This window comes from Atractosteus spatula, chromosome 12 (genome assembly GCF_055471065.1).
Source record: "Atractosteus spatula isolate fAtrSpa1 chromosome 12, fAtrSpa1.hap1, whole genome shotgun sequence".
NCBI classification, from domain to species: domain Eukaryota; kingdom Metazoa; phylum Chordata; class Actinopteri; order Semionotiformes; family Lepisosteidae; genus Atractosteus; species Atractosteus spatula.
Window position 1 is genome coordinate 40618049 of NC_142717.1, and position 21096 is coordinate 40639144.

General features: G+C 38.9%; 2 protein-coding genes across 2 annotated transcripts in view; one reads left to right on the top strand and one right to left on the bottom strand.

Moving 5' to 3' along the window:
- adam22 (ADAM metallopeptidase domain 22) overlaps positions 1 to 21096 on the bottom strand; it is an 85691-nt gene that overhangs the window by 26438 nt on the left and 38157 nt on the right. The window contains exons 7-18 of the mRNA XM_088928874.1: positions 14016 to 14079; positions 13117 to 13184; positions 12119 to 12193; positions 11811 to 11882; positions 11235 to 11401; positions 10537 to 10621; positions 8561 to 8651; positions 8390 to 8441; positions 3627 to 3726; positions 2580 to 2651; positions 1985 to 2077; positions 52 to 132 (exon numbers count right to left, since the gene is read on the bottom strand). Coding sequence (XP_088785000.1) covers positions 52 to 132; positions 1985 to 2077; positions 2580 to 2651; positions 3627 to 3726; positions 8390 to 8441; positions 8561 to 8651; positions 10537 to 10621; positions 11235 to 11401; positions 11811 to 11882; positions 12119 to 12193; positions 13117 to 13184; positions 14016 to 14079 — 1020 coding nt within the window. The remainder of the gene's footprint in view (positions 1 to 51; positions 133 to 1984; positions 2078 to 2579; positions 2652 to 3626; positions 3727 to 8389; positions 8442 to 8560; positions 8652 to 10536; positions 10622 to 11234; positions 11402 to 11810; positions 11883 to 12118; positions 12194 to 13116; positions 13185 to 14015; positions 14080 to 21096) is intronic.
- On the top strand, positions 16537 to 19303 carry cldn12 (claudin 12). Its single transcript, XM_088928876.1, has 2 exons — positions 16537 to 16732; positions 17477 to 19303. Exon 2 carries the CDS (start codon positions 17504 to 17506, stop codon positions 18485 to 18487), a length of 984 nt encoding a protein of 327 aa, XP_088785002.1. The 5' UTR covers positions 16537 to 16732; positions 17477 to 17503; the 3' UTR covers positions 18488 to 19303.

Here is a 21096-nt window from a genome sequence, read left to right on the forward strand (position 1 = left end):
GTCTTGAAGAAGATGAACAAAAAAGGAAGACACTTCTTCCCATTGACGTACCTGACTTGAGTTGCCAGTGCAGTTCTCTGGAATGTCACAGTCATTCACAGCCTCTCGGCAGACAACACCCATGTACTCCAACTGAAAGGCAAGAATTTAAAGCAAACATCAAATTTACACACGATGGAGTAAAACAGACATACATAAGATGTTGAAGTTGACTGGAAAAGTTCAATGCAGCATTGATCACAATTTCAAACCATTTCCTTCCAAATAAAAGTTTGTAGGGAATAAAGTATAGCTTTTGCAAAGCATCCAAACTAAAAAGACCATAGCCTACTAGACGTCTCTTCTGATAAAAGCAATATTCCCGTAGTAATAACTGACGGTTTCAGAATAGCACCTAAAATTCTACCTCATCAATTGTGTTTATGAATTTTCCACTATATCGAAATGAAAAAGAACAAGAAATGACACTATGTAATTCAGTTCATGCAAGGTTCACATTTTCTCAAGATCCGTTTGAACTACATAGAGAAGACTCCTTTATTATTTTACTGTATGTTTATTATTGTATTAATGAACAAAACGTTTTATTGTGAGTTGGCTTCAACTGAGGAAGGAAAACCCACGCCATTTGAGTTGAACTCATCTGGATTTCCATGACTATTTGATGGTAGCCAAAAAAGTATTATAATTAAAGACTTTGTTAACACTGCTGTTTGAGACGTAGAATTTAAGACCATTCCAAAAGCAGGTTTGAACAGTGGTAGTGTATGAGGCTATGATCCTCTGACCCTGATCAGAGAAATAATTGATTCTTGGGGCACCAGTACATAATGCATGAAACATGGTCCTACGGTTTTAAGAAAGAATTTGTCTGAAGTTGTTCAGGCTAAATCACTAAAAGTATACATTTCAAAAATCAGACCTGACACTTACTTATAGAGTATCTGCATTACACAGCACACTCACCTTGAATTACTGGAGCATGAGTCGCTTGTTAATGTACTGATTAGCCAGAAATAAGCTTGGACCTGCTCATGCTTCTACATATCAATTGCTTGTACAAATAGACGTCCAAGTAAATTGAGGGGTTTTAAAACTAAAGCATTTTTTTCCCGCAATGACCTTTTTCGGACAAGCCAGATAAACCTGCCTTTCTGTAAAACAATTTGTCAGGAATAGAACCGCATTCACAACGACCCCTTCTCGTCTGAATCTTGACAATCCCTACCGTAAAAAAGGTTTAATAAAAACATCTGGCCATACCTCTTTATTACGCAGCTTGTGAAATGTCTGTTACTGTCTACGGGTTTTTTGTGCTCATTTCAGGTTAGAAGTATTATAAAACTATCCTTCAACGTGTTCCAGCAGAAACCTTAAGTGCTTATTAAGCAAGCATGGGGAAGCACATACTGTAGAAGCAATGTGCTCCACTCGAAGCACAGTTTTTCAGGAATCTGTGTGAGGTCTCCCCATCACTTTCTGTTGCAGGTCTGATAACTGCATTAGGTACAGTAGCTGGGGAAATGACAGTTTAATTATAAACAAGGACATCCCACAGACTACGTTACCTGATGTATATCTGTAGCCAAACACAAGCATTATTTTGCTTATTTAAAAAAAAAGTGCTGTACCTTGGTACTGTACTTGCAGGAGTGTGCACCACATTCTACAATATTAACAATAAGACATTACAGACCATCCTGTGGTCTAGCAATCTCAGGGTGGTAAATGTTAGTTTTGGGGGGTCTCATTCAGTGTAAAGTTCATGAAAACCTCCCGAAGCGGCAGTGAGTGTGTCCTTATCCACAAGTGTGCATTGTGCCTCTTGTCCTTCCCTTCCTGCCACGTTCGAAAGGCACATTCTTCTGACTTGGCTGGCTGATTTTTACATAGGCAAGCAACCAAGTGTTTGATTATTATAATTTATTTTCAATTTTAATTCCTTTTCATTGTCCTGTGTTTGGGAGAGGGAAGCTCGCAATACCTGGCAATTCTTACAGCAGAGACCATCGCTGCAGTTTGAGCCTTGAGTGAGCGTACACTTTTTACAGCAGTTCTCACCTTCCTTCTTGCATTCCTGAAAGCAAAACCAAAATGCAATATCAGATTAATCCAAAACACTTGATGAATAGAATATTTAGACTATAAGGCTACTGTTTCTTATATTGTCCATTTTAAGTTAAACTCCTCCAGTACGTAACTAAACTGTGTAATCTAAAATACTAGCAGTTTCACAGGTGTCACTTATTGAAAGCAGATATAATAGTTGCCAAAAAATGTAATTGCAGTCTTCTCTCTGCTTTTTACCCAACTATTTAGCATGTATAACTAGGAGACGTTAAGGGTCACTTGCAGTGGTGAATTCTGCATGTCAGTAGCATTATTAAAGATAGATTTTAACTTATTAAGATTAAGGTAATACAGTACATGGAAGTTCATACTTGACTACTCATTCCTTTAGACGATTCCAAAATCCACTAGTACATCTCTTTTCAAACAGTTTCAAACTGGGGTAAACTTCAGAGTTGTAAGATATCTGCTGGAGAGCTCAGAGGATTTCAGTAACACTCGTTACTCACAGCAGGCGTACCACAGTCACACTCCTCTCCAGGCTCAACAAATCCATTGCCACATTCCGGAGGGTCTAAAAGCTACACGACAGGAAATAAACATGAAAGGAGTGGGCATGTTCCATCACAGGGAGATGGGTATTTCCGTGAAGGACCTCCTTGTGCAAACTGGTCCATGTGGGACAGGTGAGATAGGACCGACATTTACACAGGAACTGTAAATTTAAACACTGGAGATATAGAAGCATACAGTGAAATCTTTTTAGATATTTAAAAAAGAAATAACCTACTGAAGTTCCAAATGATTGCTTTAAATGTTGTCCAAGAGAAAGTAGATACAAATGACATTTAAAGGGAATGTACAAGGATCAGGGTGCAATTATATCTGGGGAATAAATGTATTGCTCAAGCTAAATACTGTACTGTATATATCCCTTCTTTCTTCTCTAAATAAAGACAGATTCAAACCTCAGAATTGTGATCAAACACCCCCTCCTCCAAAAATAATTTATAAACACAGTAATGAATGCAAATGGAACATATGATTTTCAGAAGTCTTTTGAGAAAGATGGTATGTGTTCAAGGTAATACATGCATTTATCATTTATGCAATTGCCCTATAAATCATAGTAATGGACAATCTAAGCCTTGAGCGTTTGCCCATGTGAAAAAACTTTTGAGGCTTAACCATCAATAAAGAATTTCTTTAGTCATTGCAAATCTTGTTGTTTTTTTTAATTTCTGCTTTGTTTGATCGAAATATGGCTAGAACAAAGTCTTTGAAAGGAAGTAATAGTATTCCGATTCTATAAATGAAGTACATTAATAGCATTAGGTGCAAATGCAGTAAACTAAAATAACCATTACAATTTTGTTTTAAAGACATTGGGCGTTTTTGTATTGGCGAGCACGGTGCAGGAAAAGCACTGCACCGTAGTTGAAACAGTGAAGCAGCTAAAACAATCAATGAGAGTACCACCCATTGGGCCGTTGCCAAAAATGCTTTCACACAGCACAGACATTTAGAATGTTTTAGAGGTTTAAAGCAGACATTACCTTTGTGGGTTTGTTGAACAGACAAGCACCTCCCCCATTGTTCAGGAAATTGTGGTACTCTTCAATGTTGCACTGTGAGAATCTTTTTGGAAGGTAATAGCTGTATTGAAGCAACAAAAACGTGCAATTCTTAAAATGCTGTTAAACTAAACTGTTAAGCCTCAGGAACATACTGTACTAGACTACTACCAGGTATAATTCCAAATCCCTAAAAGAGGACAGGTTAGCACTCCACATATCTATTAGCTCTTACCTGAATGCACTGTGCACAATCAATTGGGAGTTTTTCATTTCAAGGTTAAAAAAAGTGGAAATACATTTTAGCTTTTGCACCTAATAGTAAATGGACTAAAAGATACAGGTACACTATTGATCTTTGTCAGGACCCAAGTGAAGTTGGCAGTGGTTACCACTTCCTGGATCCCAGTTTAATGTGAATGTTTCTTTTTTTCCCAGTCATGTTTCACTTGATGCTTTCAAACCTTTGGTTATCGGCTCTAAAACTGTATTTGACACAGCAAGCGTACAAAATGGTTTTAGGAAGGGAAGAAAAAATGAAAGAGGTTCAAAGGCACACATGATTCTACATAAAATCCAAGCATTCCCAAGAACCTAAAGGTCTGAAAATCTCTATAAACATCTTAACAATTGGAGGTGTTTTTTGGAGTGTTAGAGTGCCAGCTCATCCAAGGTCTCTTTAATCGACACATGCAGAGAACCTCTGCTGGCACGGGATCTTAAATGATCAAGCATGTACAGTACATTAAACTGCAAGGGAGCGTCTTGTGCACACTGGTCCATGTGTCACAGGTGAGCTTAAAAGGCAGTGGGATAATGGAAAAGCGCGAGCACTGGAAAAGAAAAGTGAACCAAAAACACACCTACTGGGATTCTGAAAAGGCAGTCATCCCAGATGAAAATCGGAGATGCAGAAGCAGCTCTGTTTTCTTGATGGATATTTCTAAGATCTTGACAATGCCCAGCTAGTGCTGAGGGCTTGATTTTAAAAGACACAAACTCAAAGCTCCACTGTTAGCTACAGTAGCATGCACTGCTTTTAAAACCGTGCCCTCTGTATGCAGGCCCACAGCATCGGCTGGTTACTTGTTCTTATTTTTTTTTTAAAAAGAAACATCTTTCCTGCTCTTTAGTCATATTATTGAATGTTGAATAAATGTTCACATATCTGGTAAAACGTAAAGATGCTAATTCACAGTACTAGTTCTTAAATGGTTGAGACTTTACAATTTATTTTCAAGACATTAGTTCAGTGAGCTGGCTCGTACTGAAAGCAATCTACAATGACTAATTAGGAGGCTTAATTGAATTTAAATGAATCCATACAATTGTACAGTATTTTACTGGACTTTTAAAAGTGGAAACAGACATTAAGTAGTTAAGATGATGAGTTTAAAAAAACAACCTTGAAATTAAATTCTTCAAAAACATTTCAGTTAATGATTAGAGCACTGTGCTAGATGAAGTTAGAAATTAGGGATTCTGTAAAGAATTACCAAATTAAGAGCACAAGTGTTGAAATACAGTACCTCTAAAATGAAACCTATCCCGGCAACATGAGATTTTAAAAAACGATTTAGAGAAAAGTAAAATCAGCTGCTATTTACATACTTAATCAAAGGAGTATTTAGTGCAGAGATGGCACTTTACTCACACTGTGTTGTCCAATTCTCTTACGTTTTTAAAGGAAACAAACCCCTGATTGCTTTCCTTACTGCCTGACTACTGGGTTTCAAGCAAGTAATCAAACTAATTCACAATAATAGCAGTACAATATCTTCAGTATGATTACAAAACTTCATCTTGCTTACAAGAAATAAGAATTTACAGCATTAGATGAAAAGGTTTAAAATCATCATTTTGTCTCCCATCTAAAAAGAATGTTAGCTAATTTCAACTAAACCTAATTTAACATCTAACCTGATCATTGTATGCATTTATGCATTGTATGAGAGGTACTTGAATTAATATTTAAATTCAGATTTGAGCACTGTATAAAAAATTAAATTAACTTTTGACATACAAACGTAGCTTGGGTAAATGTGTATTAAAGTAAAATTAAAATTCTTTCTACAGTACAGTACCTATACACCGCATGATTCATCAGGGAAAATGGTGTATGGTACTTTGTACTGTAATTTGATTCAGTTACTGTGCGGCAGTACAGTGGTATTCTTTGTAGCCAACACATATTTTCAACAATCCAAGGCACACTTTTGAAGTGTCTTGAAGTATGAAAATTTGGATCTCTGCATGAGCACGGCAAAATGTCTTGTTCTACATGAATGAACCTGATCTAAAATGCTTCTCCTTCTCCTCTCGGTGAATGACTTTCAGTCACCTGCTGGAGTGTGAAAACTGGAGGTTTTGTGCTACACACACCATAACTGGCCTGGGCTGACCTTGACAAGAACTCTTACTATGCAGATCTGCTCATCCTCAGGTAGGGAGAAATGAGAGGGCCCTTCCAAATCTTCTTTTCAGCCATCTTTAAATTCTGGAATGACTTAATTTGATGGCGATTTAGAAGTCAATAAAACACAGATGTTCACTGAGTTATTTAGGAGTTTGATTTGATAGTATTTATACATATAACACTTTTTGTCCAATCCCAAAGTGTTTTATAAAGTATCTATAGGAGGGGATCTACTTTATCCACCATTGCGTCAGGACCTGCATAATTCATTGGGAACAGCTGTTTCCATCGATTTATCCGTTTCCCACCAACAGATGTTATCGTTCCTTTTCCATGACCGGGAAGATAAAACTTCCTACGCTACACCTTTTGTCTGTGCAGATGAATTACATGTTGGCTTCCTCAATTTCTCACATTACGATTTTCCACAGTTGTCCTTGGAAACTGGTCAAGACTGTGGCACGTACCATAATTGAATTATTGACATTGAGCTAAGCCTAGTGATGTACTAATATATCATTAAACGTTGCGCAAAAGTCAATTTTCTGGAGTTTTATTGATTACATTATATATTTGCATATCCACGGTTTCTGACATGTACCATAACTCCAATTTCACTATACCATGCCCTGATTGTACTAAAACAGCAAGGGAAAACCCATATATCTGTACTTCCCTCCCAGTAGGGTTATAATGAACACTTCTGTCACTTGAACCCTCAAGCATGTCCAACCAACCTGCTATAGTTAAAATTTATATATCCTATACTTTATATTCTTAAGCTTTTGAATATAAACTTTATTAGACCTCTCTTGCCATTCTAAAACCACAGGAGAAAAAATACTCAATGTAACGTATTCATTAGATGAAGTAAATTCTTTGCAGACTGTTGTTGCTTTCTCCCCCCTGTACAAACTAAGGATTGAATAAATACGAATTCACAGCAAAATAGAAGGAAAGGAAACGTCTTTCAAAAGTGATCTACTGTATATAGTTGGGTGTGTCATGCTCAGAAGTCTTTAACCTTGGTAAAAATATAGTATTCACAGCTCTAGATACAATGGAATGGGTTACAATCACTGCTTGTGAATATAGCAACAGATTACACTCCACTCCAGTCATCTGATATGGCTTTTCTAATGACATGAGTTTTGAAGGTGAGACTACATCTGTAATGGCATCAGTTATTTAGACAATCTAGGTAACAGAGTTGGGCTAATTGTCAAGACATATAATTTTTTTCTGATGATCGGCACTGAAAATTAGTGTTTGGCATTATTCATTCTTGCATGTGACCTCAGCCATAATAAAACTCAAAAATACAGAACTAGCAAGAAGCCTGTATTTTCTCCTGAAGGAAAAGGCGCAGCAGAGCACATGGCCTGCACCGATAGTGTTTGGTGGAATGGCAGATGGACATGGAGCACTTAGTTCTATTAACACAACCTTTACAAGCAGCTGCTTAAACTACACAAGCAATTTTCAAAACCAAACTTCTGCTCACCTGCTGTCCCATTTGGGATTTCGGGGAAAATGCAAAAGTATTTTAAAAAACAAGATAAAGACACGTATCAAAATGTACTTGGACAAGCTAGCCACAGTGCAAAACCTGAAACTATTCTCACTCATAGCATCAATTATACCATTTGATGGAGGAAAATAAGCTCATAAAAAAGGATTATATATATAAATGTTTTAATGTAGGCTACAAGATCAGTGGAGTGAATGAATTTCTCTAACTAATTAGGAACAAAATCCAAATATACAAGTCTCCAATTTTTAACTTCTCACGTTTCCATTGTCATATTATACGAACTACGACATTAAACGGCTCCTTAGATAATGGATATTAATTTTATCAACGTTTTAATACAGTCTGACCTCTAGGAAATGTCGAGCCTTACGTAGAAAAGCCAGGAATGTTACAGCTGGTGAGTGCTGACCTCTAGTGTTAAACACTGTTACTGTTCCCCCGGTGAAAAAGGCATGAGCCAGGTTTAATACAATAATCTCATGATTATTATCCTCGTACATTCTGCCAAGAAGAGGAAGTTAATGGAGATGCTTAACGTCGTCACTTAAATGTGGAATGAAATAATGCTGCAACTGTTGAAGCTCGACTTCAATCGTACCGCCAATCAAAAGATGAAGGGACATTTCCTAACAGAATAGCAGCATTTCCTACTTGACTAAAGCAGAAGCATTGCAGATGCTTTAAAGTGGCCTTACACAGACAAAGATGGAAATGCATTTTACCCGAAAGATCACTTGACACGAAGGGACAAGAAACAGGGCTCTTTATTCACATGGCACTTTCAGTGCAACTTACCCGGCGTCTTCCATTACGCATCCGTACCACTTATCATCGCACTTGCACTCCCCTGCGCAAACAAGACCAGTATAAGAAAAATACACACACGCACAGAGGCAAAGCGCTTTCCATGTCTTTTTTTTATCATTCAAAACATTCCAGTGCAGAGCAGTAGAAGCGGCACCTTACCGTTGATCATTTTTTTCTTGTCTGAGAAGATGCCGATGTTCTGTCCCAAGGACTGCGCGAGTGTGATCGCCATCATGTCCGCTTTTCCGTACTGCAAGAAAGAGGAAAATACCACCCCCCCCAAAACAATTTTCACAGTACATAATTCCAGTCACATGAATAAAGCTGTATTTTATTTTACACCACATCTATGCTAAAGCCCTTTAGACGTACTGTATTAATTTCATAGAATGGGTGTGTAAAATCCATCCATTGACCAATTTTCAGTATTGCCTAACGGGGTCCAGGTGGGTCTTAGCCTAACCCAACAAGTATAGGACACAAGGCGGGACTAGACACCAGTCTATTGCAGACAGAAATGTATGCATTCGCTTGAATGTTGCTCTGTGTTCAAATAATAAACTACACCTCTTTCTAGACCAGGGGTGCCCAACCTTTTTTAATGGAAGATCTACTTTTTCATTTGCCAGTCCAGCGCGATCTACCACTTTGAACATGAAGCTCTGATACAGGAAAAACAGACTGTGGGCACATCAGTACAATAACGATACCCATCACTAAAATGACAATAAAAGCAAGTGACTCATGCTACAGTGAACAAGTAATGTTCCCCGTTTTAGAAAAAATAATATCCCAACTTAATGTGAGCACTGGCACTAAGAAGCTTGCTTGAGAACACTTGTAATTTTCTTTTTAACGTGTTGACACTGCTGATCGTGTCAATGACATTTTTATTTTGTCCCTGCAGCTCGACATTCAGCTCATTCGGCAATTCAGCCAAGTCTGTGAGGAAAGCTAAATCCAGAAGCCACTGGTTACCCTTTAATTGGGCATATTCACCATGTTTAGATGACTCGATTAACTCCTTGATTTCAGGCAACAGCTGTCTGAACCACGCCAAAAATGTTTGTTTTTGAAATCTCCAAACAGCAGGTCAGCAGCCTCAGCAAATGCTTTTTAATGACTTCTGGATCCCTGAATGACTTGTGTTCAGGACGTGGCTCACACGGAGCGATGTGATGATTGTCGCTTTCCCTCTTGTATTAGGCCTCGTGAAAACCGACTATTGCTAGTTGAGATTTTAATTTTTCCACTTTTCTTTTCCTTCTCACTTTTTGCAGGAAAGTCCACATCAGACGTTTTGTGTGCAGTTTTGAAATGTTGTTCTCTATTCCCCTTTTTCGTGCCGACGTTAGCATTGCAGTTTTGAATGCGAAAGTACAAAAAAAGAATCATGCTCCCATTCCTTGTAGTAACGGTAAGTTTTCGGTCTCTTCGCTTCATCGTTTTCGCTCAAAGACTACAACTATCAAATAGGCAATCAAACTGTTGCGAATTTGTCACGGCCAGTCTGTTTCGCTCCACTATGAACTGTAGCGAATGTGGGGTTCGTGAGGCAATAACCAAGAGACCGTTCTTGGATAGCACACACAACACTCTTTATTTACGGAGATCCTATGGCCTTTTTTCCAGTGTCGGCCAGCACGCAGGGAAGAGACTTTTACAACCCATTCGACAAGGGTTAAACACACACCAGGGCAGTAAAATGTATGACATTACATGCACATATCTGAATGAATTTTTAAGCTAGCGAAAAAAGTAAACAAGTCAAATAGCCCATTTATTTTTTGCCAAACATTCTTGCGATCAATCGACTGGTTGGGCACCCCTGCTCTAGGCCAATCCTGGTCCTGGTGCCCCACACACCTGCTGGTTTTCAGTCCAGCCCACCGTCAATCGATCATTGAAGACTTATTTGATCCAAGAAGTTGCTTCAGTTTAATTTCAACTGCATTTTGTTTCTAGTCACAAGTTTGGGATTTTATTTCATTTACAAAATACAATTGTTAAAAAGCCCAAACATGTTTGAGTTAAATTATTAAATATTATTATTTACTATTATTAAATATTAAATTAATATTTATTGGCATTTTAGGATATTTAAAATTAAACCATCTAATTTAAGATCCTCCTACCTCATTGACTCCTCCACCTTTAGTTAAAGAGCAGACACCTCCCAGGTAGGAAGCTCCGTCTTGACTGTTGTGGAAATGGCTCCCTCTAGTGGACGAAAGACACGTCAGGCCACAGGAAGGCTAAGCAGTTTCAGATACCTATAGTCCTCTCCCATTACTCCTCTCATCTGCTGCACTGTTTTCCTAGCCACCTCCTGAACTTAGTTTCTCTTCTTCCTGGACTGTGAAAAGGGCAGGCGGGTTTCTCCTTGGGAACAACACTGTCTACGTGGCCTGGGAGCCCTGCTGCTCAACATGCTGGTCTGTCGCATCACAATGCTGAGATCACCACAGGCCCAGAGCCAGAAATCACATTAGAAAATCAACTGTAAAAGAAGGTTCTTAATGTCCATACATTTAAACCAAATTAAGATGTAATTTATAGCTATATATAGCTAATTGCAAAATTTACAGATCCGGTGTGAGATAATGCTCACAAAGCAATAGAGCACAGCAGTTCAACAGCAATAGGTGTTCAACACTATTGCATGTTGACAGCATATGGTTTGCATCTTTGCCCATCATAGCAAGACTGCTTTGAAAATACTGTTCAGGTTCTGATTTATGGCTTCTTATCGGTTTCCTGTCAAAAGGCAATGCGATATTTCAGAAGATGGTACGGTAGCCCTGTATTGTTATGTACCTCCTGTGCTACTTACGAGAACAGATGCACAGAGTCGCACTTTTCCTTGATGAAGTCCTTTCTGTACTTCATGAACTCCCGCAGCGTGATCAAGGGGTTGACGTCAATGTTGAACTTGTTGTCCGTTGCCCAGGTTTCCATCGCTACTAAAACAATCCTTGTGTTGAGCTGGTCTTTGAATAGCTTGCAAGAAATCAAACGGAAGCCACAGTCAACAAAATATTACCTTTTGAAAGTAAATCAATTTGGCATAGTTACAGTAACTATTTTGCAGAAAGAAATGCAGAATCCTGTATAATCTTTAATTTGAAACTATTTACCCAAATTAAGTCACAATGTAACAGCCATGTAGAGCGATTTATTTGGAATTTTATTTAATATAAAAGACAACATCTTTTGTATCTACATTATACCCATTTCACAATGGTCCACAGAAGCCTTCTAAAATGTGTGGCTGACTGACTATCTGACTAACAACTTTAACAACGTCCGAGCCTGTTCTATAAATTCCAGAAAAGATTTTTACTTTAGTAAGCAAAGGCAGTGATATGACAATGTATTGTATAATAAAAGGATGTTATTTTATACTTACTATATCGACCATATTCACCACTGATTTGGCGTAGTTATTGGTCTGACCAACAGACAGACGGTGTTTTTTATACTGCAAAAATGCAAAGAGTGGTTTATTTTAAAAGCAATATGGTGGTCTAGTAAAGACGCATATGTTCATTTAGTGAGAAGTCTCATCATTTAACAATATTTTATTAACACGTTTCTAGTACTGTACATGAGAACTCTACTTATACTGTAAATGTGTGGTACTGTTCACTAAAATACTACATTTTTTTCTCTATTATGCCAGGAGCAAGAGCAGTTCTTGTTTGAGCATCATCTTACCATCAGATGGTCGTTTATAATCATTAGCTCTATATATTTTGTCTCGTCCTCCACCCGGCGCGAACTTCGAGAAACCTAAAAAAAGAAAAAGTGAAATGGAAATGAAAAATGAAAAAAAAACATGCCGAGCAAATAAGTGCAAGAAAAAGTAGAACTTTAAACTGGAATGACTGATCATGACTGCCCGTTACTGTGGGCAATCACACTGACACATGTGGCGCTTCCTTACACAAAGGGTTGTGGGAGAATGGAACAAGCTGCCCAGCCATGATGAAGTTGTTACCCTAGTTTCCTTTAAGACACTGCTGGAGCTACTAGCAACCGGTTAGATTAACTGCATATAGACATAAGACACAGACCAGCCCTTTTTAACTTTAAATATGAAGTCTTAAAGGCCATTCATCCATTTTCTAACTGCTTCTTCCAATTCTGGGTCACAACCAATCTGAAGCCTATCCCACCAAGCGGTGGGTACAGAGCAGGATACACCCAGAATGGGACACCAGTTCATCACAGGACACACACAGACACACACACCTAGGGCCAATTAATCCACTCAGAGGAAACCCACACAAACACAGAATGATCACACAACTTCATGCAGATAGCTGCCTGGATTTGAACCCAGAGCCCCAGACCTGTGAGGTCAATGCTAATCACTGCACCACCGTGCTGCACATAAAGTCTAAAAATCAGTATGCTAAGGAAGATATTGTTCATTTACCATTTGCTCAGCTCTTCTCAAGCTCAGCACACAGTTTTGCAAATATAAGTAGTTTTAGAGGGAGAATCAGCAACCAGGGTAATTAATACAACTAAGAACAAACAAGTAAAATACTGTGAAGCTTTTTAATTAAAAAGCTTATCAAAGTAGGCAGCAAATCTAATTAAACACCAAAGATGCAGACACCAATGAACATAAAATACAAATGTAGTGAGAACAATTACTTATCAGTAGGCCTTGGGCTTTACTTTGTTATAACCAGAGGGATACCCACCTGCCTCTTCTTCCGCCGGTGAACTGTCCTGGTGGGAGAGGTTGGCTGGCTGTCATATTTTGGATCGTCTAAAGCAAAACACAACAGCATTAAAGCTTAGACAAGAGCTACATTAGCACATATGCAGAACAGAAAATGTTTAGCTTCTTCTCTCCTTTTTTTATTCTGGCATTCTGTTTTTATTCTTCTTGAATTGTTAAAAAGAATTGTAACGTGTTGAGAAGAAGATACAGGTATAGCTAACCTCCTGGCAGCTGAGGTTTATAATAGGAGGTGCTGGGACCCCATGTTTATGTACAGTGCTTTCAAATTAAAATGATTTTGTGTTTTATTATAATATTCTTGAACATGTATTGCTCTTATTTGTTTGATGTTAAGAAAAATTAATAAAATATCCCTAATGAGAGAGGACTGGAGTTTCCGCCTATGAGCTCAAAGTAGGAGGAAGTTTCAGGTCTTATTTTGCTAATTATTTCCATCTGTGATTTGCCTTTATCCTGCTGTAAATATGGCAGCTTGTAGACCATTCGTCAACACCTCCTCGACTCCCCAATAATCAGCTATTAGGCACAAAATCTTTAGAAGTTCAATAAGAGACACACTCCATCACAGTTAAGTGTTCCTCGGGTTTCCTCTAACCAACATAAACACATTAACACAAGTGTTGGATTTAATTCCTTTTGCCTGACTTTGACAGAGTAGTCTTCATGGCACTCCTACATGTGTGAAATCTTTTTACCATTTTAGAATTCATATCAATCACATCTAAGCAGTGACGCCCTTATATTCTAATTATATACTGAATTTCATTTCCTTATCTCATATAAAAGTACATACTAAATGCAGCTTTGCAGATATTAATGAGATTCAAGAAATAAGGATTTTAGCATCAGACATACCTGAGGAGTAATAATCAGCTGGTGCCTCCAGCCCCACTGATTTGTAAATCATATGCAAGTCATCCTAAAAATAAAAAAAACAAACAAACAAAGATTTAAATTCACCAGTACCTGCTCCACACTGGAATTTAGTTACAGAATGATCAAGGCCAAAAAAGACAGCAAAATGATCTGGAAACCAGAGTGCGATCATAGCAATAGGTCATAAGGTTCTGTGAAAAAAGAAGCTTTGTAGAAATGTACACTTTTCTTTTAAAAGTGAAACACTGAAATTCCTGGTCAATACCATTGAAAGAAAGAGACTGTTCGGATTCTTTCATTCACTTTATAGCAGAATCTAGCCTCTAACCTGTCAAACAACCTTGACATCCGTGAGTGAACATGTATTTCTTTTTCGGGATCCTCTTGCATGCTACACCCTACGTTTTTACAGACGTTTTGTCCTGAATATTAACCCTGTGGTTATGCATTCTCTTTCCCTTTGTATATACATCATTCCATCCTTCCACATTCAGATGGGACAAGAACATGGTGAGCCAGAGTCTAGCCAGATTCTAGCCTGGCTGTCAGGTAGGACACACCATGTCTTTGGACTGTGTTAAGAATGTGGGAGACAACATGCAAACTCTACAGAGAAAGCAAACCAAGCCAGAATCAAACCTAGTAACAGTGAGGCAGACAAGCTAACCATCATGCCAATGTGCTATCATATCTATATCGTTACATTATAAAAAAAACAGGATAATAGTCTGTTGATTACACTGTCATACAAATGGCAAAATTGGATTGTTTTATTTAGTGAAGTCCCTGAGCCAAGAGACAGCTTCTGGTCTGGCTGTGTTGAGGGTGTGTAGTGGATTGGACAGTCCTCTAGGTTGTGTTGCACAATTTGCCCCATCCCGCTGGAACACAGAAGGCTGCCTTGATCCTCCACCTATAGAGATCCTAACATGTCTCAGACTGGACCACTCTTTTCTTGGAAGGTGAAAACCCAGAGGTTGTTGAGCGAGGCATGTGAGAAGGGGCTTGTTTGTTGAGTCCAGCGATCCCCATTCTTCACTCTTCCCAGTCTTCAGTCTTACTGAAGAGGGTTTTTCCAGATGGGCTTTCTTGAAGGCAGACATGTCCTCAGTGGATTAAAGGTATCCTCATGTAGCAGCAGATACGGAGCGTTCTGGACCTTTTTGAGCATTTTTGTGGGTGACTGCAAGTCGGTGGGTGTGTGGAGGAGTGAAGTTTGCTAGGACAGGGAGCCCGGGGAGTGGGGTGCTGGCAGTCAGCTGGGTGTCTGCTCTGTGAGTATGTGATGATCTTGACTAGACAGTATTCGGCTTGTGAGAAAGACAGTGCAAAGGCTCAGGTCCAGACTGTGGTGGTGGTGGCAGCATCCCATAATCTTCCAGCAAGTTTGGAGATCAGACTGTTCCTTGTTTCGACCCTGGCTGCTGTTGTCTTTAAGTAATCCCAGAATGAGAGAGTCCTGGCTAGGGTCCCTCCAAGGTATGTTGAAAAAGGATGGTGCTGATGTTTCTGATTTTCCATCTGAGAGTTGAGTTTGTAGCTGTTGCATTGTGGAGGTGGAACAGTCTGGTTGGGTTTGGGTTTGGTTTGAGTGGCCGTGTGTTGCAGTACAGACCTGCTCCGAGTTGTCAAAACTGGGGGTTTGTTTTGCCAGACAGGTGATATTAGCATATATAAACCTTCGGGATTGGCTATTGCCAGCTCAGGATGTAGTTCTCTTCACAGCAGGTAGGGGTCACCAAGAGCCAGGAAAGGGAATACAATCTACAGATGAACATTATTAGGTGAATTATTTTATTATTTCTATATATTAAAAACATGAATGGAAAGGACGAGGAGAATGCATTCAGACGAGTTTTCTTATATTTCGTATTTTATTAATCATTTAATGTGGTGCACTTTTAGTAGGATTTGGTACAGGATATTTCACAGCTTCTATTTGACGGCTGCTATTATAGATATTTAAAACCTAATTGCGTTTGGTAATGACATACAATTGAGAATCACATTTAAGGCTTGCGTTGTGGCTGCTTTTTATCCTCGCCTGAATAAAACAAAGGTGATTTTTTTTTAATTTAACGTCCAACGCACAGCACAGCAAATGATAATCACGACGGATATTTTTGTTTTAGAATAATAATACAGTAGTGATTGTGCTTCGGCAAAATCTGTGTCGTTGAACTATATACCATTCCTTTTAAAAAAAAAACAAGCGAAAACGTACTGTAACTGAGCTCCGTTTAAAGCTCCATTTACAGAATGCCGCATTTCTTGAGACTAGTCCGTTTTCATTTGAAACGCTTCTAGTCTATTTTTTTCAGACAATGAAAATAATATTTTAACTCTGCCCCCACATCTATACATATACTGTATAATTAACAATTGCAGGTTCTTGCGCGCACTTCAGCTGGTGTTTTTGTATGTGCACGGAGAGAAACAGCCGAGAGGCAGGTTACTTTGTGCGGAGGCTGAACACTGAGCTACATTGTAACTCCGCACACAATGGGATCTGAGGCGCGCCGAGTGACGTTACTGCTTTCCCAGGCCAAGCAGGGAGAAGAGATTTTGCGGAAGCTTGGGCTAACAGGAAACGCCGAGACTCTGGACCCGAAAGGTTGTGGTTACACGTTACTGGAAAATGCAGTTCCATGTGAGACACGGCTAGTAACAGCTATCGTCAAGGTTGCCGATTAAAGGTGTGTACATTTCTTTGGGCATTGTGAACTGCGTAGCTCTCTAGAGTGAGTCGTTGCGGAGTCTGAATTTCAGCGATTAAAAAATGCAGATCAACAGGTATTGTATGGCAGTATATTTTAACAGGAGGAAGTTCGAGGGAAGAAGAACAAGCCCCGCATTATTGTACATTTGTGTTCTTCGCATAGTCTGATGTTAGCACATTTTGCCAAGGATTTACAAGGAGTCGAAGACGATTATAAGATTCATCACAGTTCTGGGGGCATTCGTTTCCTCAGTGATGCAGCCCATAGAGAAGATGTATACTATGTACACTCCGGTTTCCTCTCCATTAGGTGAACAGCCATGATGGTGTGGCTAATTGTGACGGGTGTAAAAGTGTGATTCCATTTTCGTAATTCTCTTAAGGTACGAAACCATTGAAACCACCGGATACTCCCTTTTCACAGTTTTAAACCTAAAAAAGATGTCACGATGGTGATAATAAAGAATATTATTATTATATTATTAAGAATTTACCAAAAAAACGTCAACCGAAAAAAACGATAACGTAAAGAAAGACATTGGCTAAAAGTTGCAACATTTCATTAAAAAAACATCAATATGTATAGTTATTAATACACTATGCATATTTTGTTTCTTAATACTGTGCGTTTTACACAGTAGTAGTGTCAAATTGAAAGAGACTGCAGCTTTGACTTGTTTTTATTTCGCATTTCATTGATCTCTCCTTATTCCGCTTCCAGGGCTTCGGAGTGAAAATTTCCGCTATCATGACGTGCCGGGATATACACGCAACTACTGTTTTCGCATTCGTGATTGCCCTGTTTTCAGTGGGAGGGCTCGTAATAGCTACCCTCATCCCACAGTGGAGGGTGACCGCGCTAACCACCTTCAACAAAAATGCCAAGAACGTTACAGTCTACGATGGGCTCTGGGCGAAGTGTGTCCGCTTGGAGGGCAGTACGAACTGTTTAATATTTGACTCGGAGTGGTACTCCAGAGTAGACCAGCTGGACCTCAGAGTTCTTCAGTTCGCCCTTCCCATCAGCATTTTCTTTTCATCCCTTTCACTGTTCCTGGGCTTAACAGGAATGTGTAAGACGGCATGCTGCTCTGATGTCCCCGACGTTCCCCTCACCAAGTGCCTTGTCAACAGTGCAGGGTGCCATCTAGTGGCCGGTATATTTTACTTCTTGTCGGGGGGCATTGGTATGGCCCCTTCGGTCTGGTTCATATTTTACACTTCCAATCTAAACAAGAAGTTCGACCATATATTTTCCACCGACTTTGCAGCGTATGTGGCAATAGGCAGTTCAGGCGGTCTGCTTCTTGCAGCCTGTCTTTTGTTTCTGTGGTACTGTCTGTGCAAAACGCTGCCTTCTCCCTTTTGGCTGCCGCTGTATTCCCAGCCTGCTGCTGTTCATGCCTACCCTCCTCACTCGCCCCCCTCCAACAGCTACTCTTCTCCAGTTTATCCTTCTCAAGCCTGTGTCCCTCAGAGCTATGGATCTCAAGTTTCTAACCCTCAGGCCTATGTCTCTCAAACATCTGTTCCACAAGGAATGGCCCCTCATACTTATATGTCTCAAATCTCTGCTCCTGATGGTTATGGCTCTGAAGTTTGTGCCTCTCAAGCTTATGCCCCCCAGAGTTATACATCTCAGAGTTACGGGTCTCCAAACTATCGGTACTCCACCCGCTCCAGGTTGTCAACCATTGAAATCGATATCCCGCTACATGGGCAGGCTTATTGAAGGATCCCTACCCCTGTTGTCTTTCTGCTGATCCAGAACTTGCACGTCAACTATTTTCTGTGCCATATGGGAATAAAATGATTGAACTTCCTGCCAAGAGCAAGACAAAGCACCGCATGGATTCAGCCCAGCTGCACACACACTGAAGCAGTGGCACCACGATTCCCACTCCAGTGTGAGCTGTTTCCTGTGTTGTTTAATGCATACAAGAAACATCTGCAAATCATAAAAGACCGTGGATGTGCATCGCAGGAAAAGGAGACCAATTTCTTTAAAACTGAAATGTACAGGGTTTGTGTTGGAGAAACTTTCATTTCTGTGCCTTCTACATCTTGGAGGCTGTTTTGAGCAGTATTTGCCGATTTGAGTCTGCTGGAGTACTTAGCAGTTTTTCAGATACAGTATTTTGTACACTGTAGTTGTATAGAGTTTAGTAGGCTGTTATTTCTCGGTGTCTGATGCCTGAAACCAGACTTTTGACATTGTACAATTATTTGCAAATGGATTTAAAAACCTAAACATCCATAGGACCAGTAAGTAGAACATTCTAAGTTCATTTTTGTGCCTCTGTGATCTTTTGTTTTTATGCTACATGTTTAATAGAAGTAAATGAAAACAAAATACCAGTGCAGAAGCACATTGTCTGTTACAAAGTCACTCTCAAGAGCAGCATCAGTGGAATGGTTTTGTACTCATGTTTTTGTACAGTGCTCTGAAATTAAAATGATTTTGTGCTTTGTTAAAATATTCTTAAACATGTATTGTTCTTATTTGTTTAATGTTCAGCAAAATGAATAAAATATCCCCAATGATAAAGCCCAGCGTCATAAAATACACACATGGAAGGTAAAACAAAAGCATGTCTTGTGTTTTCTTACATCAGACATTAGTCACTGAATAATTATTCTGGCTTTGTGTTTGCAATTTAGATTTTCTTTTACCACACTGGCAACTAAGATGTGTGACATTGATGATATGATTATTAAGCTCTGAATTCGAGGTATTGCATTTTTGTCTTAAGAGAATGCAAAGTCAGGATTGAAACTCCTTCGTTGCCATTTATTCTTTAATTCGACTCCATTTCGAGGAGTAGTGTATTTTTAGATATTCAAGTGGCCATAAACTATACTATACAGTATAATACCTGTTCATTCGTTGTGGAATTTATTGATGTTGCCTCTGTGCTTCATTTATTATTCTTTTGATCAAATATGATTTTGTTACTGCTGTATTGTCAAATGGACCCCTGGAGTTTTACTTGAGTGTGCTGTGCAGTCTCACAGGGAGGTAAGCATCCTACAGAAATGCACTGATAAGGCTGATAGACTCATCTGTTTTCTTCCCTTTTGGCAAAGCAGCATTTCTGGTTGGGAATATCACTGCTAAGACCCTTCAGTGTTCTGCAATAGGCTCTAATTAATTAGAGAACCACAAATTCTGTGACAGAAGATACGTAGCGAGATGGTAAACATGATGTTGTGCATATGAATTTGAATTTTATTACTACTTTTCAGAACAGTGCACCATTCTGCATGATTTGCATTTTTATTAAAATTTGACTTTTGTTAAAGACAAAGTAAATGCTTTCTGTCTCAAACTATTAAAGTGATATGAAGTTCTTAGTATAATACACATTTTTAAAAGTAGTGCAATTAACAAATTTGACTTTAAAAAAATGGCATTTTGGTTGGAATTGGAGCTGTAATTAATTTGTTCATAATGGGAGTCCTGGTAAAGAATCATTAATAAACTTGACAGAGTAGTTCTGAACTGAGTTGTGTTTTGAATGTTACAAAACACTTTACTTTCAAGAGCATTTGGCCAGCATCACTTATCTTGTACAGCTTTCCTGATGATTGGAGGAGGGATGTGAGAAATATCACAGTTAGTCACCCTCTGCTTATGGAACAGGCTTTCTTGCTATGACCCTTAACAGGAATAAACTATTTGCATGAGCACATTTTCTGATAATGGATGAACCTTTTCTGTTAAATCACTCATAAACTCATTCTGTCCTATTCCAGTTGATTCTTAGCTTGTTCAGTATAATTGTAATTAAGATGGTGTTGGCAGTTCAAACCAGAATGGGTCTATCTATGGTATAAAAGCTCATTTGTGGGTCACTAACAACTTGCAAACAGAAGCATGAAAAGACTGGCTTTTACATTATGCACTCAAAGCTTTATAACAGCAAAGTGCATGTAGCTATTTTTATCATTCGCACAGTGTTAAGTCAGAATTCATGATGGACAAGAAATTCATACAAAGCAGAAAAAAAAACAATATGCTTCAAAGATTTTAAAAGGGAAGTCAGACACAGGAAGAAATGATTGTCATTTCAAACAATGTACTTCCCACTCCCAAAGTCAGATGCTTTCTTTCATGAAACCGCTGTGTTCTATCTACTAACTCACAGGCAAACATGGGAGGGTTTATGTGCTGCTGCTGATGCACTTGTTTAAAAATATAAGGTTTCAAGTAGAAGCATCATGTATTGCTAGGTTTGTAGCCTTAAGTGACTAAACACCTAGGTACCAGTACGTTAAGAAAATGCTCCATTTTAAATTATTATTATTATTATTATTATGGATGCAATTCTTACACAGTGG

What these genes read in the sequence shown, in the direction of transcription:
- cldn12 (XM_088928876.1), top strand. Translation starts at nt 17,504, where the DNA reads ATGACGTGCCGGGATATACACGCAACTACTGTTTTCGCATTCGTGATT.